The sequence below is a fragment of the Protopterus annectens genome, chromosome 6.part0 (assembly GCF_019279795.1).
Source record: "Protopterus annectens isolate FY-2018-M chromosome 6.part0, PAN1.0, whole genome shotgun sequence".
NCBI classification, from domain to species: Eukaryota; Metazoa; Chordata; order Ceratodontiformes; family Protopteridae; genus Protopterus; species Protopterus annectens.
The window spans coordinates 1,040,896,427-1,040,923,316 of NC_056737.1; the positions used below are offsets into that span (position 1 = coordinate 1,040,896,427).

The 26,890-nt window shown below is 40.4% G+C and overlaps 1 protein-coding gene across 1 annotated transcript in view; it reads left to right on the top strand.

Moving 5' to 3' along the window:
* Positions 1-26,890, top strand: part of SLC24A4 (solute carrier family 24 member 4) — a 1,237,943-nt gene that overhangs the window by 143,769 nt on the left and 1,067,284 nt on the right. Inside the window, exon 3 of the mRNA XM_044074649.1 lies at positions 22,121-22,205. Within this exon, the coding sequence (XP_043930584.1) occupies positions 22,121-22,205 (85 nt within the window). The remainder of the gene's footprint in view (positions 1-22,120; positions 22,206-26,890) is intronic.

Sequence of the window (26,890 nt, forward strand, 5' to 3'; positions counted from 1 at the left end):
AGATGTGAATCCAATAAATACATATGAAATATATAATATAAAATACAGGTATTTACCATAAGCAAAATCATGCTGTCAAACAATAGCGTGCTATAGAAAAACTCATGAATCTAGCATATATACCATGTGAAAATGGGAAGGGGAAAAAACACATTGTTGGGGTTTGGAATGGTGCACAGTTTACAAGTCAACAGTTAAGGTTTGCTGAGACATTGGACTTCATTACTAGTAGTCCTGAATATCCACAGTTTCTAATGGCTTGGTTGAACATGCAGTTCAAAGTGCGATACAGTTTTTGGAGAAATCCAAGAGAGACAAAACAGATATTTTTCTCAATTTGCTTAATCTCAGAAGCATTCTTCCAGACAATTTACATGGTTCACCTGCTCTGAGATTGATGTCAAGACAAACCAGAACTACACTTCCAGTCAGTAAAAAAATTAATTCCAAGTGCTGAAAACAGCAAAGCAGTAAAAGCTCAACTCATGAAAAAGCGTTTCACAGAAATTCTATTATGATAAAACCAGCAAATCTCTCAATCCATTCAAAGGAGGAAAGTGAGTGAGAATGCAGACAACAAAAAGTTTTGATAGAGTAGGACTTGTACAATCTTGGTCCGCACATGGATGTTTCACATCACTAAGTCACAAGGAATGGAATTTAGGCAGAATTGGGAACATTTATTGTCTGTGTCAGAGCCAGTGTTACAGCACCCTTGTCTATAATGGAGACTCTAATTTTTAGAGTATGCTCTCAAATATTCCTGTTCCAGAGAAAAATGTATCTTCTGTTCCTGAAAGTATCCTTGAGGTTCCTAATTTAGAGCATTCCCCAGTAACTGTCCGTATTGCTAAACCCAGTACTGATTATTATATAATGAGGTCAGGTCGTATCTCAAGACCTAATCCTAGGTGCACAGCAACCTGGACATGATTGTTTATATAATTTGCATGCATATCTGATGTCATTTTTCATTTGCATGACAAAATAATCAGAGGGAGGATGCAGATCATAGTGTGTTGTACCTTTAAAACCACTGTAGTTCATGGGCACATGCGTTACAAGTACTTTGAGCGTGTAAGCAGAGTGCCATTTTGTGTAAGCAGCCGGAGTGAAAGCATGTATGTGTGTAGCAGTTAAGTCAGTTAGCTAGTTCGTTTAAGTTTTATGTTCCAGTCATCCATCCTGATTGTGTGTAATAAACATCTTAAATGAGCACCTAAGCCTCATTTTATTTGAATACACAAGACTACTTGGAAAAAAAATCAGCTGCAAAAGGTGAGTAAGAGAAGCTAACTGTGGAAAGTTCTGCAGCTGTTCAGCAAAAAGCAATGCAACCTACAGACATGAATTCCAGTAACCTACATGAAGATACAAGACAACTGCACACAGGCCTGGTTAAAATAAATAAAACACTGATGGAGTATATAAACACAAACGAGGTGAAAAAGCTGAAAAAATCAGAGGATGAAATGAAAGGGCTGTCTGAAATGAGTCTGCTCAGGAAGGAATGTTTCAAAAAAATAATTGGATTAGATGAGCATGTAGGGAAAACCTAAGATTTTCAGCTATACCAGAGAAGCTGAAAGGCACAGTGAATTAATTTTATGAAAGCAGAAATAAGCAACTGGACTGGTATTCCACAGTAGCAGCAGCAGTTAGTTGAAAAAGGGTACATCATGTGTGTGTTCCAAACCTGGCTATGAGAAAGCAACCTAGACCTTTAATAGTAAACATGCAATCCTATCAGCAGGAGGAGTTGATTGATACAACTGTGGCAGGACAAAGTACTAAAAGTGGGAGACAGCAGAATGTTTGTTGAGAAGTACTCATTGTACACCAGGCAGAAAAGAAGCAAAGTTATCCCACTGTTCAGGGAATGTTGAGCCACAGGTATGAGTTTCAAACTATTATACCCAGCTAGCTTCAAAATATTCTTCCCTGGAGGGACACTATCATTTTTTGATGAAGTACATGCTAAGGAGAAAATAAAAGTTTCTCCAACAATGTGAGCTGTGAAACAGATTTGTCTTGTTCTGGTAATAAAGACCACAGAGCTACTGAACATGTGAAACTTTTTTCCGGTGTTTCAATGGAACATGCTGGAGTGAAGGAAGGGAGCATGAGAGTTGACTAGAAGAATCGAGAGTACATTGGAAATCAAACAGAGAGGATTTGGGAGATGGAGATAAACAGCAATAAAAACAAGTATCTTAATGTGGGATTACAATGCAATTGTGTGTAAAATAGAACAAAAAAACTAGAAATATTATACTTTCAGAATTGTTTGGACTTGTGGGGAGATTTCTAAAGCATATTCCCTATTTCATGTCATTAATGTTCAAAAATGCTTTGGGGAGGGGAAGAGGAGGGAGGAAGGTAACAGTAAGTAAAGATTTTTTTTCTTACTAGCACTATTTTTGTGGCACATGCTTTTCTTTGCATACTGTAAAGTAAAGTTTTTTCAGTTGATTTTAAGTGTAATGTGGATTGTAAACAGGTGCTGCAGTTTCTCTTTCTCCTTTCTCTCTCCAGTTTTTAGAAACTTAGGCAATGCAGTGAAAAAAGCCAGTTTAAAATAGTATGACAAAATAGAAATTAATGTGCTTTTTCTCATTCTTGCAAGAGGAAATGACTGGATTTGAGGACCTTAGATTGATTTAGTAACACATTTTGAGTATGTAAATTGAAGAATATCAATTCTGAGGCTTTTTTTTCTAACAAATACATGTAAGCTCAGTAGCAATTCTGCAACTGGTCTTCATGTTTCTATGGAAACTGAGAGAAACTGGCTGCCTGGTTGTCATGTCTCCATAGAGACAATATGATATAGACACTGGCAACATTTTGATGAAGAGGGACTGGCTGAAAAAGAAAAATAACTGAGAAGAGATTGGCTAGGAGATATTGTTCTCCGAAAGCATTCTGGGGGTTTCCCAGCTCAGAGAGCTTTAAAGAAAAGGTGAAACCATTTAGCACCCAGTAGAAGCACAGGTTGCACCATGCATCTTAGCATGTTTAACCTTTCTTTTAGGTTAACTCAAGTCTATGTAGCTGTCAATTTGGGACTTTTATTCCGTTTAGGAGGGTAAAACTTCAGAATTTGAAGATTTACATAGTTGTGTTAGCATTAAGTTAATAGGTTTTAGGGGGTGTTGGGGTGTGTTTTGTATGAGGACTTTGTCAGTAAAGCAAATAGTTCTGTACGATGTGACAGGCTCAAATGGATACGACAAGAAGCAACTATATAAAAGTTCAACCTATCAAACGGTGTATGCATGTGACAAAAGCTGGAACTAGACATTTAACAAAAAAGGTGTTGTACATAAAAGGTGGGAATAACCTTTTAATGCAATAACTCTTTGTAATGTCTTTAAATGTCAGTGGTCTCTCAGATAAAATAGTTAACTATATAAAAATGTAGAGTGCAAATGGTTATGTTACAGGAGACACACTTAGAACTGAAAATGTGAATTTGATAAAGGTTTTCAGGATGGTTATTCAACAGAGTGCCCGGGACAAAGGAAAAGATGAGTACTTACATTAATTGCAAAAGGAGCTCCAATAATGATAGAAGAGAATAAAAATGATAATGGCAGATTTGTAGTGCTAATGGGCTATTGGCAAGGGAGGAGGATAACACTGGCATGTATTAATATTCTATCTAAAACTTCTACAGTAGAGCTTAAGAAAATTCTGGGAGAAATCACTTTTCAGCAAGGAATATTACTTGTGGGTGGGGACTGGAATGTGATTTGCAACAGTGAAGATGTGTCTTGGGTACCCAGAAGGGAAAGTACAACAAAGGAGTGCAGATTTTTGAAGGAATGTATGAAAAATATTTGACATGGAAGATGTGAATTCAGTAACAGGAGTTCTGAGTGAATTTACACATTATTCCCCAATATATAAAAACTTGGTTAGGCTAGAAAGAATTTAAATTTCACAAGAATATGTGCATTTAATTGAAGGTCTTGATATGTACCCAATAACTATTTCAGATCATGCGCCAATGCCAACTAAAAACACAATGTAATGAAATAAAAATGAGACATTGACGCTTTCCCACGTATCTGTTGAAAAGTGAGGAATTTAAGGAATGCATAGTGGAGATTATTCAGGAGATATTAGAAATTGAAATTTCTTCTGAAAATATAGCTAGGAAGTAGGATAAAATTAAGGTTGAGTTTAAAAAAAAAATAGGGTGAAAATAAAAGAAATGGAGCTAAGTCTATAAAGTTACAAGAATTAGAGGGACTGATGAATGTTTAAGTATTGCAGAATAGGGGAATCTCGCAGAACAAGAGGATCAACTGCAGAATGCTAAACAGAAAATAAGAGATTACCTGCATAATATGCATGAGTTTAGAAACATTGCTGTTAAGTAACTGTTTTTTGATGAGCAGAGCACAAAAACTTTTAGCATGACTCCTCAGGCAACCGAAAGTAGAAAGAGCTTTGCCAAGCTTAGGCAACCTATAACAAGGAAGGTAACAAGACATCCTGTAGAGGTATTAGAAATATTTCAGAAATTCTATGCAAGTCTGTATAAAGCAGAGAAATATGGAAATCAAGAAAAGATGCAACTGGAAATGTTTATGGAAGAATTAAATATCCCAAGGTTAGAGGTAGATGAGGGTCTGTTACTAATGGTTAGAATAGGAGATGAGATAAAAATTATCTTGTATAACCAATCTACAGGAAAGTCCCCAGGAAAAGATGCTATTCCTGTGGAGGTTTGGCGGCCAGGAGGGAAAAAATGGAAAGTTATGGAAGGTTTTAACAGTATTTTAAGAGAAGTGCCAGCATTCTGGAAGAAAGCAGTGGTAGCTGTAGTACCTAAAGAGGGTAAAGATCCATCAGACCCAGCTTCATACAGGCCCATTTCAATACTAAATTGTTATATAGTGTTCATCTCTATAATGGCTAAAAGAATGACAAAAGTAATGCCAAAACTGATAGATGTGGATCAGTGTGGTTTTGTGAAGGGGAGGCAAACATTTGACAACATTGATCTAGAGGGAAGCCAAATGTAAGAAAATACCATTGTTGGTGGCTCTTGATACAGAAAAAGTATTTTACAGAGTAAGCTGGGACTTTGAGCAGGGCAATTGGAAGCATTTGCATTTCCTGAAAAAATTACAAGGTTGATTAGGAAGATATGAGGGATCGGAGGTAAAAACTAAAGTGGGTGGGGGTCTTCTCTAATAATTTCTGCTTGAGCAGAGGAAGCAGGCAGGGGTGCTGTCTTTCCCCTTTGTGTGTGTGTGTGTGTGTGAGATGGTATGTCTGGTAGAATCAGTTAGGAAAGGCTTTATTCTGTAGAGAGAAACTAGCATGAAGTGAACCTTTTTAAATGATTAATGATGGCGGTTTGTCAAATTTGAGATCTTGATCAATAGTGACACCAAGGAGCTTGGTATGGTTTACTGGTTCTATGATTGTTTTGAGGAGTAGATGGTGAAAGAGGGGAGGGTGAATCTTTTGCTAATAAAGAGCACAAGTTTTGTGTTTTTGGGATTCAGAGTAAGTTGGGAGTTGGACAGATATTTTATGTCCAGGAAGGATTGTTGTGTTTTTGTTTTGTAGGAGTTAAGGAAGGGAGGGGTGCTGAACATATGAGTGAGGAATTTGCATATTGAACTATGGATGCACATTGGGTAGAAGTATTGAGTTAATTTGTAAAAATATTGAAGAGAAGAGTACCAAGTATAGACCCTTGTGGGATGCCCATGGTGATGGGTAGTACTGGAGAAAGTTCATTTAGCCACCTAGTGCCCTGTACACAGATAAGTAGCTAATGAACCAGGAGAGAGTGGATTAGGCAAGATTTAGTGGTGATAGTTCTTCAAGTTTTTGATGGAAATGGTATCAAAGGCCATTAAGTCAAAGATATAAGAGGTAAGTAGACCATTGTTTCTGTGTTCATTGACTGTGTTTATGAAGCCTAAGGCTGGTGGTGTGCAGTTCTTAGGCCAAAATCCATGTCGGGTTGTGGACAGGACGTTGTTTTTAAGGAGATAGTCAAGGAGTTAAGTGTGAACGCATTTTTTGAGTTTTTTGGATGAGTGAGAGAATGGCAATTGGCCTGTAATTAGATCAGTGGAACCAACACCTTTGTGTAGGGGGGTTGCATACGACATCTTCTATAGTTTTGCTACATATTTTTCAGTGATGCTTCTGTTTGATAGGGGGGATAATTTGGGTAGGCAGTGTCTGCAGCTAGTCTGAGATATTCATTAGGCAGTTGGTTAATGGCAAGTGATGCTGTGGTTTCACCTTAACTAAGAGTTTTTTTTAATACTAGCAGTTGGAATGGAGTTAAAGTGGAAGGGCAAGGAGTTGGGTACTTGTACTGTAGTGATTGAAAGATGAGTGAAGGTGACATTATTGACTAGGGATTGTATGGAGTTAAAGTACTTGTTGAACTGAGTTGTGATATTGTTAGGAGAATTTGTTTTGGTTGGGTTTGGAGTAGTGAATTCTCCTGGTTTAATTGGTTTATCTCCCCAGATTTTTTTTAGGGTTGTTGTACTTTGTTGGATGGATGTATAGTGTTTTTTTTTTTATCATGCTTGATTTTTCTTTATTTTTATTTTTTTATTTTTTTGCTGGTTCCAGAGTTGGCAAAAGCCGTGTTAGGGATGCTTGGTTTTTGATGACCTGGTGATGCCATGCTTTATCTCAGCTGTAAGGCTATGCTATACGTTGTGATTTTATACATCTTCCTAATGCGGGCTAGACTATTTAGGATGGAGAGAAATCGGTCAGTTACGTACTGACCAGCTTGGTCAAGGTGTAGATATTTTAAGGGGGACCAGCACAAGCAGTAAACTATAAAAGTGGAAAGGGATGATGAAACTGAGGGAGGGGGGGTCAAGAAATGAGACTGATTTTTTGGATGCACACCTTTAAAGAGAATAGCAATCATAATGAATATTATATCCATAAAGTAGCAAAGTATTCTAAGAACTAAGCCAACATGGGACTGGAGATTTTGCCAATAGGGATGACTGCAATTGGGGATATAGACAATGGGTAAGAGGTGGCTGGAACTTGAGTAAACTGGCAAAGGAGCCAAGATATTGGGAGCAAATAACTATAGAGGGAAGGTAATAGAATGAGAAGAGGCCAAGAATTTATTTGGACTGCAAGTTAGAGATTGTCTTCCATATCAAGGATTGATATTGGAGTATAGGCAAAGAGAAATAGTTGGGTCCTAAATGAAAGACAAGCACTAGTAGAGTGTAGTAGAATCTATTTTATTTTACATTTGTTAACCAGGGATGTCTGACTGAGCCGAAAAGGCCCTTTTTCAGCAGAGGCCTGGGGAGAAAAGCTCCGCATAGAAAAATTAGATACATTTAGATATTTAGACATGATCAGTATACACACAAATTGCAATATACATGTTTTTACAGGGGTATGCAGCACATCAACAGAGTGGAGAGAACAAACAAGAAAACATTAATTTAAAAATAAAGGTAATTAATAGATTTATGTACAGCTGAAATTTGGAACATAGAATACAGATAGTACACAGGTGTACGGTACATACATTGTAAATTAGCCAGTGTTTGTAAGAGTAAAAACTAAGTACTCTAGGTTTAGTATGTGTACCTTATCCACTTTCACTAGTCATGGCACTGCCAACTTGGCTTGAGATGTTGCCTAATGAGGTTTTTAAAGGAGGCTTTGGACGATGTTTTGTATGATAGTGGGGACAGAGTTCTATTTTTTAGCCACTGAACTACTATATAGTACGTCTCAAAGACATGCATCTGGAGCTTGTCTCCCCGGGCCTCCGCTGAAAACAGGCTCTGTGGAACCTAGTCGGACTTTCCCGGTCAACAAATGATAAATAAAATAAAAAATAAAATAAAAATAAAAATAAATATTGTAGCTGTTGGTGACTTCTAGTAGTAGTTTCCTTGATGATCTAAGAGGCCTTTTTCTGAGTGATGTACTAGGTTTTTGAGGGCAGGACACTTATTGGGGAGATAATAGAATGACAGAGGCAGAGCTGGTTGTAGGTTAGGAGGTTGGGCAGCTCAGGCCAGTGGAAGCTGTCTCAAAGCAGTACAATGATGAGTTCTATATGAGCAATTTGCAGCAAAGTGGGCAATTCTGTTATAGCAGGCTATCATTTTGCTTAGCTCAGTTTTGTTGAGATTAATCAGAATGGGAGATGCATAGAGTAGGGTGGATAGAAGTTGGGAGCGAGGAATGGCTGTGTTGCTGGTAAATGGTTTGATACGGTAGAATGATCCCAGTTTGGCATGTACTTTTTTAATAGTTAAGTTGAGATGACTATCAAATTTTAGATCCGAGTCTATGGTTATTCCCAATAGCTTAGCCTGTGCCACTGGAGTGACTGGAGTAGCATTTGTGGAGTAGATAGTGAATAGACTTAGTGTTAGAACTGGTTATAATCATAAGCGGAGTTTTTTTTTTTTTTTTTGGATTGAGGATAAGTAGGGCTTTGGTAAGGTAGTTTTCAACATCAGAGAATGCTAGTTGGGTTGTTTGCAGGAGGGTGGGAATGTTTTGTGCAGCACAGATTAAGGTAGTATCATCTGCATACTGAATGATAGATGCATGCTGTGTGGAGGTATGGAGGTTATTTGTGAAGATTGTGAATAGTAGTGGTCCTAAGATAGAACCCTGTGGGACTCTCTTATAGTTATGAGCAGCCGAGGAGAGAGAGAATTTTCCCATTTCACAGCTTGGTACCTGTCAGGTAAGTAGCTTTGGAACCAGGTAAGAGTGGAATTTGATGGGTGATATTGGTTTAGTTTGTTTAGCAGGATTTGGTACGAGACTGTCAGTTGCTTTGGACATGTCCAAAAAAGAGTTTACACCTGCAGTCCTTCGTTTTTGAGACTGTTTACTGTGTCTGTAAAGCAGAGGAGGGCTGTAGTGGTACTATGGGCAGGTCTGAAACCATGTTGAGTAGGTGACAGGATGTTGCTGTCTAGGAGATATTTTAGCACCTGGGTATGGATGCATTTTTCTAGGATTTTGGCCGGGGGGGGGGAGTAAAGCAAAGGGTCTGTAGTTCAGTGGAGGTCCCGCCTTTATGTATGAGTGTAACATGGGATATTTTCCAGAGTTTGGGCATGTAGTTTTTAACATTTGATCTGATTATGAGAGTGGAGATTGGGGATAGCAATAGCATCTGCTGTGAATTTCAAGAAATAGCTGGGGAGTAGGTTGGCTGCTGTTGATGAGGTTTTTAGTTTTGAGAGCATGCTTTTGATTGAAGTGGTGGTAACTGTTTTGAGGGTAAAGCTTGTAATAGTGTTTGTGTTGGGGGGGGGGTAGTGAGGTTGGAGCTGTCCTGTGATACTAAGGATAGAACTGAGTTCACAAAGTGTGAATTGAATTGTGTTTCGATGGGAACTTTAGGGGTGGTTGGTTTGGGGGTAGCCTTTTGGGTGGATTTTAGTAGCTGGTTTACATTTTTCCAAAATTTTTGGGAATCTAGAACAGAAGCTGCCATTAAGAAAGGAATAATCAGTAGAGAATATAAAACACTGCATGATAACTATAAGAATAAATCAGAGGAGGTTAGAAAGAATTGGGAAGAGATTCAATGGGTCTATATCATTTGAGTGAATGCTTAATTGAGCAAATCACTATTTGTCAAACTGAATTAAGCGAATGCTCGGTTAAGCAAAATGTTTCCTGGGGGAAAAAGCTGCCCGCCAACCGATCGGAACACAGAAAACTAAATTTAAAACTCTGCAAAGTGGGGGGCTTCATCCCCCCACACACACCTCAATGTGGGGGGCTGTGCCCCCCCACCCCTCTAAATGTACCAACTCCAAGATCACACTACAGTGTGGAAAAGGGCAAATAACCTATGAATGCTACCCAAGTCCTTTCCCTGGGAAAAATTTTTAACTGAGCATTTACTTGAGCTTTTGTTTAATGCAGTTCGACCAATAACTATTTGCTCAATTAAGCATTAACTCAAATAATATAGACCCAATTGGATAAGAAATTCACAAAGAAACTGGAGGATATATGCATGTCTCCCAAATATGCAACAAAATCTAGAAGATTTAGGATTTTAGCTTGGAAATGCTTACATAGATATTTTTATACCCCAGGTAGACTCCAGATAATTTTTCCATGGGTAGACAGCAAATGTTGGAGGTATGATGGAGAAGAAAAATATATTTGGAAACGTATTTTCAGGGAGTGCACTGGGTTAACAGACTTTGATTCCGAGAGACTGGATGGGCAGATTGGTGTGACGAGGGATATGATTTTCTGAGCTATGATACAGAATCGGAATTGCCTAGACATGGTAAGGCCTTGCTGTGTCTAATTATGGTGGCTGGCAAAACACCAATTACTAGAAAATGGAAATAAAATTCTAAAGCAACTATATTAGAAGTAGTGAATATAGTAACAGAGAAAACAACTGGAATTGAGATCTTTAGAAAAGGGTAGGAACAAACTACATAGGAAAAAATGGAAATTGTGGGAACAATACATACAGGAGAGGAATGAGGTTTAAAAAATGTCAGGACTTTAACTGAGCTATGTAATGTTTGAAAATGATTGGGTAGATTATAAGTGATGTATAATGTTTACAATTGGGGGTGTGACAGAATAGTTTGCGATGTAAAATGCTTGCTCATAGTATTCTGTTTTTTTTTTTCCATTTATAAAAATGTATGATTGCTTATGTCATAACTGGTTTAATAAAGATGTTTAAAAAGGGGGTCAGGAATTGAATAATTGGTGTAATGTTGCTTAGGTTATATAATGTATAGTAATGTGAAGTATAATGCTCATTTTTAATTTAATACAATTTTGCTTTTGTATAAATGTAAATTTGCCTATGTCAAGGGATAATTCAATAAAGGTGTTTAAAAAAAAAATTAAGTGGCATGTGGAAAAGGTCTTCCATCCTACAGATCATTTTTATTTGGATGCTACTTTCAGGTACGGTAGGCAGACCAGTGTGTGTTTTTTTAGCCCATATAAACTACATGCAGCTTTAACAATAGCACATCATTTAATAATCCCTGCGTGGTCACAGCTTAACTATATTCTTCAGTTAGCTATCCTGTGACAATGACTTCCTTGGTGGTTGCTCCACTTCTTACTTGCTCAGTTCCAATTAGGTTTTTTGGGCTTTATTAGAGGAGTTTTTGTGGGTTCTGAAAGGGTTTTTTTAAATGTATGAGTACCGATAAACATTTTAGACAACCTATTTCATTTATGAAGCCCCAAAATATATAAAGACATTAGCATATGAAGCAATACATGAAACAGTTATTGACAAAATAGGAAAACTGGGATTCATGTCTGTCGAAAAACAAAGCATCAGACAGCATGCTTAGTTGAACATGCCGTTCAGTGAACCATTCTAAAATTGCATTACGGTAGGGATAAGGACATTTGCCTTTTACCCACTGTTGTGTGATCAGAGTTGCTGTATATAATGGGGGGGGGTGCAGCTCCCACATGAGGTTTTGATGAAGGGTGTTTTGATAGAGTGCTTACAATATAATGCCGTTCATTGCTTTTACCCTTTGAATGATCATAGACCTGGAAAATTGTATACAATGACTATAAAATAGGACATTTAGGCCTTATGCTGGGTACAAACGGGCATCTAGGCAGTGAGATTTCCCTGTGGTACAATTTGGTTGGGGCACATGGTTGAAGTGATCAGATGCAGAGAAATATGGCTGCTGTCAATTCCCTGTGAGCAAAGAAAATCGCTCATGGCCATGCGCACAACTTTAATAACAAAGTGCATGGTGGTGGAAAAAGTAATGTGTTGTGGTCAATGTGCAGTACATGCTTATGTAACTACAACATGTAAAAGTATGCTACAGCATGGGGATGGGAAGTAATGAGTGTTGTGTTCAGTGCATGCTTGTGTGCTACAGCATGGAGGAAATCTTGCAGGGTACTGTAGTCACATTTATGCTCCTGTATGCATTTTAGATGCTGTGAAAGGGGGGGGGGGTTAAGTGGTCCACACACACCAATTATAAAGGCAATGCCTCTTGTGCACTGCATTTTTACTGCCACGCCCACTGGTGAGCCTGTTGCTGATGCCTGCCATACTTCTGATGTCTCATGTTGCCTTTGGGACCATGGACGTTATTTTCTCCCTGTGCATTTGGTTATTGAAGTTGTGGGCATGGCACAGCATTCTTTTCTTTGCGCACAGAGAATTAGTCATTGCTATATTTCTCTGCAGCTGAATGTTACTTCAACCATGTGTCCCCAACCAAATGTACCACAGGGAAGCGTCTCACTGCCTAGATGCCTGAACCCCTTTTACTTTAGTAGTAGTTTAATTAAACTGGGTAAAACGGGGGGATCAGTGGGCAAAAGGTATTACCTCCCAAAAGTTTGAGGAAATGCAGCCACTCATGATTATTCCCATTAATTCAGAAGTTGAAACAATGTTTCATTATAATTTTCATGCTGCTATTGGTAGTACATAGTGGGAGAGACTCATTTAGTGGTGGCTGGTGACTTCAAGGTGAGGGTTAGGCTGCAGGAAGCAACTGAATAGGGACAAGTAAATAACTGCCTTAATATAATCAAACAGCTGGTAGTTGGTCACTTTTATCAACATACTGTCACAATACTACCACTTCATTGGCTATATACACCATTGACGTTCAACTGTGATAAAATAAAATAACAGTAATATGTGATGTATTTTAGTGCATTTTCTTGAATACGTAGTACAATTCATTGCAACATCCCCATACACTGATGTGCATTCATAGGTGTCTGTCACTGATTGCAGCCATTTTGCAATAAAATATCTGGGGTATACATAGTACATATTTTAATGTTTTCTAACTCACTGTTGGATATATACAGTATAATCAACTTCAAACCCTAGCACACACACAATGTACTGTGTAATTTAATTAAAGCCACTTTATTGAATCTGTACACTATAGGTGTGTGATTTGATTAAATTAACAAATTCACAAGTAATGGCCCCAGTAATATATTTCAGCTCATTGCTGTGGAGATCGGTATAGTATAACCAGCTGCCTCCACACAATATTCACGCAAAAAAGAAATCATACCATCCTATAGATTTTCTGGCAGTGGTATCCAACAGGTTTTCTTTGATGGCCTGTTGCAAGATTAGTTTTTCATCTTTTTAGGGTTTCTTTGATTTTTGTTGTTGTTTGGCTTCTATGCAAAATTTCAAGGAAGTTTTGAATTTTAAGCTTGAAAACATTAATGCAATTGCCTAATTGATTCTGAAAGTTATACCAGACCCCACTTAATGGATGCAGTTTGAAGCTGGTTATCTGACACCAATGGTTGTTTGAAAAGACTGATTTTTTGCGGCCTGGGTTTAAGAATTGTTTTCTCTAACGCTACAGCTAACCAGTTCCTGTCCTCATTCACTTGGTCTGTTAGATCTGCTTTAGCCTTCACTGGGCTAATCTGACCAACATTCATGTTTAATGAGGAAATAGAGAATGCTGTGCAGTATCATACTGTTATGAGATAGTGTACCCTATTTCCCCATCGCTCTGCAGCAGCGTTTCAAGCTCCATTATTGCTACCTTTGAGAGATGCATGCATGCTTCCACACATGTGCAACTTCCCGACGAATCACTATACTGCTTACTGTGTGGAGCCTACCAGACACTTAACACGACTGTAGCAGCAAGCCTAGACTGTGCCTCCCTCTCCTCCAGGATGGGCAAACAGTTGACAGTTGCTGTCTCCTGTGACCCCAATCTGGTCCCACTGCTACAGGAACACAGGTAGTTTGAGCAGCAGTAAAGGGTTTATCCCTCTGCACTACAGAGCCAGACAGGCCTGGCTGTTTTTCTAGACCCCCTCTGCATGGTGTATTATATTGGTTAGAATTTGTGATTTTTATTACATTTTCTTAATAGGTTTTAGTTGCTTCCCCCTCTTTGATCTGCCTTGCCCAAAGACTGTTGCTATGATGTAGCAGATGCTAAAACAAATATTAAATAAATGAAAGCAAGGCAGAAGTACTTAAGACATATAGGTTGCCAACTATGAAGATGGAATAAAGGCAAACATAGTCTTGTAATGACAACGCTGTAACAGTTGTCATCATTTAATATTTACCACCAGAGGTCCAGTTATAGGCCTAGACCTTTGCTGCCCCCAGTTTGTTGCATATGTTAGTAGAATATGGGATTCATGATGAAAGCAGGCAAGAAAAAATGAAAAGATGTTTTGCACATCAGGTTTTTGGCTTTACTGCATATTGGGAGTATTTCAATTTTGGCCACTGGAAAATGATACAATTTGGGTTTTAAAATTGCATGCCCAATACATTACTGAAACATTGCACTACATAAAGCTGCAAGTTGACCTTTGTTGAATTCCTTATTTCTGAGTCATGAGATTGTCATGTTGCTTTTAACTTTTGAGTTGGAGTTTCAAATGTGGGTGTTGAGTTAATCATTTTCCTCTTTCCATGTTTAAATCCTAAGGAGTTGCTGAAATGGACAACAGCATATTGAGCAGTGAGGGATCCGTAAATTCCTTTATCTCTACAGTTCTGATATTCTTTCCAAATGCCTCCAAGTGTGCCAGTTGGTGGCAGACATGCTGTTTAATCATGCAGTGACTTTCAAGGCATTAACCTTTTATAGAGAATTTTCATCTCTGGGTGATAGTTTTTAAGAAATAATTTTAAAAAGTTCTGCATGAGCTTCAGTCTTGCATTTCTATGTGGTACCTGATGCTTTCATATATATTGTATTTAGGGGTTTGGTATCTAGGAGGAGTAAGCCTTTCTCCCACACTGCGTGCTTTCATGGTAGTATTTTGCAATGTTCAGTGCACTTATAAATATTGTAATGTAGAGCAATACATCAAAGAAACACAATTTCATGGTAAATATTTAAAAAAAACAAAATATTAGTGTATTTGAATATGAACCTCAAGAGAAAAAAACACTTTAAACAGTTTTTATTTGCCATTTGTTGACCGGGTTAGTCTGGCTGGGCAGTTGCCCTTTTTCAGCAGAGACCCGAGGAGAAAAGCTCCAGATTACAGTGTTTACAACTAGAATAAAATTAGAATATAGCAGCATAATCACAGAGAAGATTCTAGAAAGATGTTCATCCAATGGGTTCAGTGTTGTGCCATTGACTGCAAACAATGACTGAGTTTTTTTTGCCTGCGTGAGAGATTCAAAACCTTTAAATCCATGACCAAAAAATGGAAGTAATAAAGTACAGTTCTCGTTTCAACGGGGAATTTTGAAACTTTGTATAATGTTAAAGCATTTTTGGAGGTGTTTCTCTGTAATAGAGGAAGGGGCAAGTCCACCTCACCTGCTACTTTAGTCCAAGATTGCTGCACCTCAGTGTGTTTGTGTAAATGTGTATTTATATGTAGATGATAATAGTCAAAATTCTAAGCTGATCTTTAGAGGATCTCACTTCTGCCGCCTTCCTGATTTGTTTACATATGTCAACTGTAGGCTCAGATCCTGAGTAAGGATTACGAAGATTCTCTTGCTGAACCTTTGTGTGCATACAAGGGTTAGTATAATACCCCATTATGACAGCCAGATTAGATCCATAATTACAAATTAATTTTCTGCAGTTACCTTCCATCTTGTCACGTGACTTACCTGTGATTGCAAAGTGTGCAGATGGAGTCTGGGAGACTTAATTCTGTTCTACAGTGTCACTGATTTATGTAGAACTCTTGCTTGTTAACCCTTAGATGTTAAGTTGTCAATCTCGCCTTCATTCTTGCTTGATGGGTTCGGAGCCGATCCCTCGGCTCCGACTCGGCACTTGCTAAGCTCGAGAGTCACTTTTACCAGCTCGAGGCAGCCCCATATCCCATGATGCAAGGCGGTAAGTACCCAGATCTCATTTGCCGCTTCGCTTAGGAGGTCTTCTTTTTACCAGCTCCTGGTAAGTTATTCACTTTTGTGAGATTTAAGCCCCTTTTTGTAAAAAAACCTTTTATTGATAGTTTTAAGTTTATTTTGTACTTTTTCTGACAGAAAATCCCTGTCTCCTTTAATTTTTTGTTAGTCAAACTTTTCCCTATCCCATCCCCCCCCTGTTAGGGTGTGTGTGTTGGTTTTATAGAATACCTTTTGGTATTTTATTTAAGTTAATTTTGACTGGTGTGTGTGTGTGTTTTTCAGCACCATGTCAAAGGAGAGGGTCTCAGGTTTTAAGAAGTGTGACTCGTACTGTCAGAAGATGTCTCTGACAGACGGTCACACTTCTTGCCTGTATTGTCTGGGCCCTCTTCACCTGCAGGACTCCTGTGCTATTTGTCATTCCTTCAGCCAGAGAGTCCTGCAGGAGAGATGTAATAAGCTGATACTTAGGGGCCTTCTTAAGCCGGAGGGCTCTCCGGCTAAGTCGGCTCCACCAAAATCAGCAAAATCTTCCAAGGCCCAGGCTTCTGTATCTAAGCCTGCGGCCTCGGCTCCGACTCGTTCCGAGTCGAGATCGGCTCCGGCTGGAGCCGATTCTAGCTTAACAAAGCCTTCGGCGCCGATGGCTATCGGTGCCGAATCTGTAGTGCCCACTTCGATGTCGGCTCCGATCGGTTCCGACACCCATGTGGCACAGGCATCGGTGTTGGCTCCGATCGGCTCCGACACCGTTACTTTGGTGGCTGTATCGGCTCCGGCTGGAGCCGATACATCGAGGCTTCCTGTCGGCTCCGAGAAGTCGGCTCCGACAGGATCTATAATATCGGCTCCGATGGCTCTTTCCAGGAAGAGATCGAGGTCTCCTTCCTTGGAGCCGATACTTTCGGCTCAGGCTTCACCTCTTCTATCGGAGCGGAGCCATCGGAGCCGATCTTCAAGGTCTTCCAGACTGTCAGATCATGACCTTGAGAGAGTGGTCAGTAGATTACTTAAGTCACAGGTACTGGCCCAAATGTTACACAGTCCGTCTCAACAGACGACTGTTGCTCCACACCCCGTTACAGTTCCTCCTTCAACTCTACCCCAGAGCTTGGAGTTGGAGTCTTCGGGAATGGTTACTGCTACGGCTGGAGGACGGATACCCCCTTCTGTTCCTTCAGCCTCTACTCATCTCCTCTTCGAGACCTTCCTTAGAGGGATTCGGTGGTCGGGCTTCCATGGTCTCCTCCGAGGGGGTGAGTGGCATCGGACCCTTGTCCGAACCCGCTCTTCCCCTTGGAGCCTCGGCCTTGGTGAGCTCGGCTCCGACATCTGCCTCTGAGACTTCCCTTTCGGTGGCCCCTGGAGTTCCTAGCTCTTCGGAGCGGGTTCTCTCGGACCTGCCTGGGAGGGGAGCATTCGAGGTGATGAAGAGTGTACTGGCCACTGGTATCAGTCAGCAGTCTGTTCCCGTAGCTCCTCCCTCTATAGTACCTGTTGACATCTCTGCCACTTCTCTTGCTACAGGACCCAGAGATCCTCCGCCTCAGGTTTCCCCATTGGGAATTTCCCCCTCTTCCGAGGATTCTCCTGATGTTTCGGGAGATCCTCCTAGGAAGAGGACTTGTAAGAGGAAGCATGTAGACTCCCCGAGTCTGTCACTTCGGATACTGACTTTGATGAGTCAGAGGGATCCCCTAGATCCCCCTCTGTGGATGTCTCCTTCTCAGACATCCTAGAACTTCTGAAACAGAGAGGAAACTGGCCCACCAACAATCCCTCTGAGGATGAGTCAGTATACCTAGAGGCATTTGGATCTCGGCCCTCCACCTCCTGGGTGTCTCCGCCTTTTGACCCCCTTATGCAGGTTATTGCACGAAGGCGTGGGCAGCTCCTGACTCTGTAGAGCCAGTCCCTAGGAGGCCTTCAAAATTTATCACTGCCCCGTGTGACAAACAATTCCTTACTAAGGGTGTCCCCGCTGATGCCATGGTGGTGGCTGCGGCCACCAAAAAGGAACTTGCAGATCCTTCCGTGCCCGTCCATCCTCCTAATAAGGACTCTAGGACCATGGATAGGTACGGTAAGCGGATGTTTTCCTCAGCGACCTTTGCTATGCGTTCACTGAATTACCTATGTCACTTCACCAGACTCCAGAGGGATATCCTGAAGGAGCTGGGTGAAGTAGTTCAGGATCCTACAGCTGCAGGGGCTCAAGAAAAAATTGCTTCTCAGCTAGGAACCCTCAATTCCATTGCAAACTCCTCCATGCGGCTAATATCTTATGCTGCGGATGGAGCGAGTAGAGCAGAGCACAGGTGTGGCTCTTAGACGCCAAGCCTGGATGCGGCTATGTGATTTTGGATCCCTTTAAGGCGTCCTTCACAAATTCTCCCTTTGATGGGTCAGCTTTGTTTGGCCCTCAGGTGAAGGAAACCTTGACCAGGTGCGAGCAGGACGGCAAGACTCTTTCTGCTGTTGGAGTCCGTTTTCCACCCCTTCTAGGCCTTATCCCAAAGGACAGAAGGGTGGGAAGATGTGGTTCCGTAAATCCCAAGGAGTCACGCCGGATTCACGTGGTCAGTTTACCCCTAGAGGCAGAGGGGTAACAACAACAGACGCCGCTCTAGAGGCAGAGGGGTCCGAAGAACCAGGGAAACAGGGAGTCTCTCTGACAAGCCCTTTCAGCATCCCTGAGGTGTTGCCCGGCTGTCCCTCCTTGGAGGCAGTCGGGAAGATTATCACTGTACCCAGAAGCCTGGCATTCCCTCACTCAAGACAGATGGGTACAGTCGATCATATCCAAGGGTTACATAATTCCTTTCGAGGAAAGTCCCTTCCCTCAAGTTCCCTTCCAGATGTACCACCCGGTCTAAGGGAGATTGCAGAGTCAGAAATCGCAAAACTACTGCAAAAGAGCCATTCAGCCAGTTACAATAGACCATTCAGAGCCCGGAATCTACTCAAGGTTCTTTTGGTCCCCAAAAGACGGGAGACTGGAGACCAATATTGGATCTCAGCAGACTCAACAAGTCTGTCAGGAAGACAAGATTCGAATGGTCACTCTTCAGTCAATTCTGCCCTTCTTACAGAAGGACAACTGGATGTGCTCAATAGATCTTCAGGATGCGTACTATCACATCAAAATTCACAGACGCTCCAGGAGATTTCTCCGCTTTTGCCTGGGGTCCAGTCATTTCCAGTTCAGAGCCCTGCCCTTTGGTCTCACTACAGCCCGCAGAGTGTTCACCAAATGCATGGCAGTGGTCACGGCTCACCTGAGACGTCAAGGATTCCAGGTGTTTCCGTATCTCGACGACTGGCTCCTGTCAGCCACCACCAGGCATCAGCTTATACAAGCCAGGGATTACACAATAGACCTTTGTTCTCATTTGGGCATCTCAATCAACTTCGAAAAGTCATCCTTATCGCCCTGCCAGTCTATTACCTTCATAGGCGCAAACTTAAACACTGTTCGGATGTCAGCTACCCTTACAGAACAAAGAGTTTCAGACATTCAGACTCATGTCAGGATCATTCTGGCCAGCAAGAAAATACAGGCCAGAATGGTTCTAAAGGTATTAGGTCTCATGGCTGCGGCCATTACTCTTCTTCCCCTGGCTCGATTCTACATGCGCCTTCTTCAGTGGATGCTGTTCACACAGTGGTCATACCAGCAACTTCCAATGCGTCACCAGATTCTGGTGACACAGACATGCAAAGAGCATCTTGCTTGGTGGATCACATCGTCTCAGGTTCACCAAGGCAGGTACTTTGTACCTCCATCCCCGATAGCCACTGTCACCACGGATGCCTCCCTGATCGGGTGGGGGGGTCATTATCAGGGCAGGATGGTTCATGGGACGTGGCAACTGTTCGAGTACCATCTGCACATAAATGTCCTGGAGATGAGAGCAGTGCTTTTAACGTTGCAAGCCCTCAACGACTTTCTTCCCGTAGGGACAATTGCAGTCCACACAGACAACATGTCTGTAGTTTGGTATATCAACAAACAGGGCGGAACCAAGTCCTACCCCTTGTGTCGAGAAGCGCTCAGACTTTGGCAATGGGCGATCTCCTCTCATCGGTTTCTGGTAGCAACGCATATCCCTGGGAAAACCAACATTATAGCGGACAGATTGAGCAGAGCTATCCTCATGCCTCACGAGTGGTCTCTCAAGCAATCTATAGCGGAAGAGATTTTTCTGGAATGGGGTCGTCCATGTTGCGATCTTTTTGCTACTCCCCAAAACAGCAAATGTCCAGACTTCTTCAGCCTCTTCCTCTATCAGGCCATCCCCCCAGAGACGCTCTGACCCAGGATTGGCCCCAGGGACTTCTTTATGCCTTCCCTCCATTTCCTCTGATCCCTCAGGTGATCCAGAAAGCTACCGTTTTGAGAGCCAAATTGATTCTCATTGCCCCTTACTGGCCTCGACAAGTTTGGTTCCCGTTCCTCCATCACCTTTTGGTGCAGCCGTGGCATCTGGACCCAGTGCCAGATCTTCTGATTCACCAATCGGGTCAGCTGCACCGGTCAATCCCTTCTCTCAACCTCACAGCATGGTTACTCCACTTCCTTCCTTAGCCAGGCTTCCTTTGATCTCTAACCCAGTTAGAGACATCATAGTAGCTTCGCTAAAATCCTCTACCAGGAGGATTTATACAAGCAAATGGAAACGTTTCTCTTATTGGGCTAAGGCCCAGAATATTGATCCTTTTACTGCCCCTGTTCAGGCAGTCCTGGACTACTTAGCGGAGATTTTTCATGCAGGCTCCTCTTCTTCCACAGTCAGAGTTCAATTGGCTGCTATTTCCAATTTTCATGTCGGGATAGCAGATCATAATATTATGTCCCATAGGCTCTGCAGGGCCTTCTTGAAAGGAATTTTCCTGCTAAAGCCTCCAATCAGGAATCCTCCTCCTCAGTGGGATCTAAATTTAGTGCTGACATCCTTGATTCTTCCCCCCTTCGAGCCAGCTGTTTCTTGTTCCCTGAAATATCTTTCTTGGAAAACTTTATTCCTAGTGGCTATTACATCTGCCAGGAGGGTGTCTGAACTTCATGCTCTTTCGGTTCGACCCCCCTATTTGGTTTTTCATAAAGACAGAGTATCTTTGAGAACTAATCCAACCTTTTTACCTAAGGTTGCTTCAAAGAACAATTTGAATCAATCCATTGATCTCCCTGTATTTTTCCCTAACTATTCAGATAGAGCTGAACAAAAGCTACATTATCTTGATGTCCACCGTCAACTTAGATATTATTTGGACAGAACAAAAAAATTTAGAAAATCTGATCAACTTTTTGTTTCCTATGCGGATAATAAAAAAGGCCTTCCTGTTTCAAAAGTGACCTTGTCCAGATGGCTTTCTTCGGTCATCTCTGAAATTTATACGCTCAGGGGAAAACAGCTGTGCTCAAAACCTAAAGCACATTCAACTAGGAGCTTAGCTACTTCTACAGCCTTTCAAGCTAGACTTCCTTTGGACACTATTTGTGCAGCGGCCACTTGGGCCACTCCTCACACTTTTGTTTCCCATTACAAATTGGACTTGGCCTCCAGGGACAGAGCCAGTTTTGGCTCTACAGTCCTCAAGAGTTTGTTCCATTGAGCTACCCAGGATAGAGGTGCTAGGGGCCGGTCCCATCAAGCAAGAATGAAGGCGAGATTGACAACTTAACATTAAGAAGTTATGTACCTACCATAACGTTCCATGTTAGTTGTCTTCTCGCCTTCTTTCTTGCGACCCTCCCTCCTTCCCCCTGGCCTGGACAGACCTTGTTATAAGAAACTGTTATGCTGAAGACCATTCAGACCTGGTCCTTCTTCCATCTGTAAATTTTCTTTCTTCCTTTGGGAAGTATTTTATGCTTGGTGCTATTGCCCTTTGTCAGCAAACGAGATCTGGGTACTTACCGCCTTGCATCATGGGATATGGGGCTGCCTCGAGCTGGTAAAAGTGACTCTCGAGCTTAGCAAGTGCTGAGTCGGAGCCGAGGGATCGGCTCCGAACCCATCAAGCAAGAAAGAAGGCGAGAGAAGACAACTAACATGGAACGTTATGGTAGGTACATAACTTCTTATTTTCAGTGACTTTGAATTAGGCATACATGTTTTACTTATGCTAAAGTAACAAAAAGAAAGGTGGAACAATTATTAAACTGAAAGTGCATGCCTTTTCATATTGGATATTACAACACTTTTTTTTTTTTTTGCATTATTTTAGAAACTGCACTTGAGTGAAGACGTTGCTGGTGCGACTTTTATGGCTGCAGGAAGTTCTACTCCTGAACTATTCGCCTCCGTCATCGGTAAATTTTATGAAGCTTTATATTCATTTCAGACTCATGTTTTAAATTTGTAGACTAGGTTCAACGGTTGCTTTTAGGAAGATGTTTTCAGTGAATATTATTTCAGCTTATGAGCTGGAATGTATGCAGTTTAGAGATGACATGGAAATGTTTAGATTGCTATTCTTTTGTTATGTGGTGAAAATCTTTTTTTTTTTTTTTGGTCCTCCTGTATAAAAGCTGTATTTTAAGTATACACACTGCACTTTGTTAGTCATCCATTAGCAATGTACACTAAGTTGTGCTGGGCTCCCTTATGAGATTTAATTTCTGTTGAATGTTAAACATTGCGGTTTTGTCACTATAGCCATTCTCTTTTCAGCTACTGAATGCATCTCTTTGTTCCATCACTGGGGAATGACTTGCATAGTATTCTTTTCTGAGGTTTCGGACCATCAGATGAGCAAATCTAACCTCAGAAAAGTCCTTGTTTGTTCTGTGGCCTCCCTGTAACCTTCTGATCCTGTTTCTTGCCGGGATAAATTTCCAGAACAGGACAAGAGGCTATCGCTAGGTACATTCTGATTGTTTGCGTAGATATCGACTACTTCCTGTTTTCCTTATATTTTTGTCCTGTCCCTTATAAAATGTTTGATTTTCTGATTAATCAGAGGATTACAATGCGTCAGTAATGCTAGACATAGTTTTGAACTTGTCAGAAAATGCGTTGATGCAAAACCTACCATGGTAACTTTTAAAGTGAATTGCAGTAATGTTTAAATTTGTCCTTGAGTTGGGGTTTTTGTCTCCAGATGCTTAATATAACCTTAGTCCTCCTACTGCATCAGAAATGGGGCGGCGCAGTGGTGCAGCGGTTAATGCTGTCGCCTCACAGCAAGAGGTTCTCCGGTTCGATTCTCAGCTGGGGTGCTTTCTGTGTGGAGTTTGCATGTTCTCCCTGCGTTCGCGTGGGTTTCCTCCGGGCACTCCGGTTTCCTCCCACATTCTAAAGACATGCTTCTGGAGCATTTCTCCCCGGGCCTCCGCTGAAAACAGGATCTGTGGAGCCTAGTCGGACATTCCCGGTCAACAAATGTAAATAAAAATAAATAAATAAATAAAATAAATAAATAAAATGCTTCCACAAGTGTGGAACTGCAAACTTGACTGTATACGCAGTGACTCATTAACATGATTGTCTTGGTTAGCAATATCTTTCTAACATTTAAAAGCAAGCCAGCATCCAAGCTTTCTTTCATTAAATGTAATATTGGCTTAAAATGTGTGCTTATGACCAGTAAAAAAAAAAAAAAATAGTTTGGTGGCAAGGATTGTGCTGTATAGAAGACATGATACACACAAGTACAGAAGGAAGGACAGATTTTATATGACCACTAGAAGTGTAAATTAAGCATTGATTATTTATCCTGTCAGCTAACATACTTAAGATGAGCATCTGTAACTATAAAATTTTAAACAGAGCATTTTTAGCACAATGTTAATCCTAATACTCCATCTTGGAAATAAGGAGGATGCCCCATTGATGACAAGCATCTTGGAAATGAGGGGGCATGCCCCATTGATGACAAGCATATTGGAAATGAGGGGGCACGCCCCATCGATGACAAGAATCTTGGAAATGAGCATGCCCCATTGACAAGCATTTTGGAAATGAGAGGTGCGCCCCATTGATGACAAGCATCTTGGAAATGAGGGGAGCACCCCATTGATGACAAGCATCTTGGAAATGAGGGGTGCTCCCCATTGATAACACGCATTCTGGGCAATGTAGCCATTAGAAAACAAACTTCATCCCATCATGCAAAACAGAGTGAAACATATGGGGAAATGTTTTCAAAATCTTCCTGTTACCATGACAAATATGTTTATAACTATTGCATATCTAAAGTCATATTTCTAGCAGATGTGCACAGGACCCTACATAAAGTATGAGTAGAACTTTTCATATTCAGGGGTACTTAAAGAATTTCAGGTTTTTAAGACTAATTTAAACAGAGGTAGTACAAGCAAGACATACCTAGATGCTGCCTTCCCATATAACTTTTTTTTTTTAATTACTACTTAGTTTCTTTAATTCACCTGCCACTTAAACATTGTGTATTTTTTAAGTTATTTTTCATCCCTTCAAACAGCAATTGCTAATGCATAATTCTGACTAGCTTCTTTCCATTCATTAAAGAGCAAGAAAAAAATGTCTGTACTCTGGTCCTATTGTACATTGTTTGCGTACTCTGGTCCTATTGCACATTGTTTGCAGAGATTAATAAAGAATGCTAGTTGATGACTTAGGACTGATCATAGTAATTTAGATAACTGGTATAAATAACATTGTTTATGTGATGTGCTTAAACTAATCTAGATTAATGTACCTACCTTCTGCAAACCCTGCTTAAAGGTAGTGTGCAAATGAATGGCTACAATGCATCCTGCCTGCTTTACCTTTGTGTTGTACAAAAGACTGACAGGTGTCTTTTTTGAAGCTATATTAAGGAAGAAAAAAAAGAAAATTGATGCACAAAGAATATGGTAGATCACTGGGCTTGAACAGAGTGTGATCAGTACCAATGTTAAGAATCAAGTCTGCTTAGTGGTGTTTAAAAAAAAAAAAAAAACACTAACTGTATTTGTCCCAGATAAAGCACGACAGAACATTAACTTTTATATGATTTTTCTGAGGATCCTCTGCAGAGCAATGGTTGCTTGCAGAATACATGGGTTGCCAGGATAATTGTATTCCCTCTTTCAGGGCGTGTCAAAATTTGCAAGAAAAAAATGCTACCGAGATTGCTACAACAGTGAAAGCTCTGTTGATAGAGTGGTACTTGTGTTCCTTTGTGCTGAGTGGGCCTTCTTGTGCAGAAACAGATTCCTTATTGGAAGTGAGTCGTGAAATTTCGTTGAGATTACAAAATGTCAAAACCTTTTTAAATATTTTTAAAGCGTACATGCCTATCCCTGCACGCAACATTTGCTACTTTTGTATGACAACTCCTTGACAGCTGTACCTTAGATCAAGGACAACACACTGAGAAATCTTAAGAATGGATTGGTACAGAAACCCTCACTCTTCCAAACAGTGTGATTAGTATTGGAAATATTAAGAGGCACCCAGCGGGCTCTCTCATCATTCCCTCTGAATGTGCTATGTATTCAATATTTCATAGTTTCTGTGCCTTAAAATACAGGGACATATCCTCTCTCTCGCTATATATATATATATATATATATATATATATATATATATATATATATATATATATATATTGAATTTACACATCACCAAAACTGATTTTGCCAACAACCCATTTCACAAACACTTTACCGAAACCCAAACCACCGAAACAAGTATGCAAACATGATGCACCATACTGGACAAAATGCACAAACCCCTCTACCCAAGTGTGTCCAACCACGGCATGTGCAAGTCTTGTACCATACAAAACGTGAATGTGCAGAAAATGTAAAAAAGCTTAACTTCAAATTACCCAACGTGCTCATCAAATCTTCAATAATGTTGCAGTATTCTCTAATTTTTGCATGGGGGCATGCCCCCTGCACCCCCCACACCCCCTGCAAATTATACATACCAACTCAAAGATCGCACTACAATGACAAGAGTAGATTTCTCAGTCCATACCGTAGTGTGATCTCCATTTAAAAACCTACAAGTGCTGTATAATTTGTTTTCCACAACTTGAATAGCTGTACACCTACCAGCTTATCCACCATGCAACTCTAGTCGTATGGCGCATAAGAAAGTACATGCACACACAACTGTAAATCCTGCAGTGCTAGCATCACAGTAAATGTTTCACTGAAATAACATTCGGCAAGCTGTGTAATTGAGCAATTTCAGGTTCTGTGAAATGAAAATTTGTTGAAAGAATATATGCATTATATATATATGCATGTATATGGATATAGATATAGCTATATATATGTGTGTGTATGTATATAATATATATATGCATGCATATGGATATAGATATAGCTATATATATATGTGTGTGTGTGTATATATATATATATATATGTGTGTGTGTATATATATATATATATATATATATATATATATATAAAAATATAGATTTTCTTACAAAGAAGACAAGTGCACACATTACACAGATATTAATATATAACCAATATTTTGTGGATCACGAGTATGTGAATTAAACTTCCTTTAATGCTAAAGAAAATGGATGCATTAAGCAGCAATTTATCCATGGTAAATATGGTGTTGGTATTGGAATAAGCATGCTTGTCTTCCCAAGATTCGGAAAATATTTGTAAATTTGCTGCTGTAACCATCAAAGTTACCAAGTTTAAAAAAAAAAAAAAAAATCATCAGTTTGTCTTGGCTTGAGAGGCATTTTCCTTTATTCTGCTATTTATTAGCAACCAACAGATGTTCCTTGGCTGTATACAGATATCTTTAAAGTGTATGACGTGAGCTGTCTACCCATTTTCTTGATCCATTTACCCTATTACAGTTCTAAAGTACATTTTCTTTTTCAAAACTGTTACCGAGATTGAAATCTGTGAAGCTCTTCTGTTAGCCTTGAAAGATTTCACTTTTTTCCCATGGTTATATGACCATAGAGTTTACTTTAGTAAGATTGTATGGAGGGTGCAGGGAGGCCTGGCCACCTAAATAAAAATTGCAGGACTTTTTTTATCTGATATTT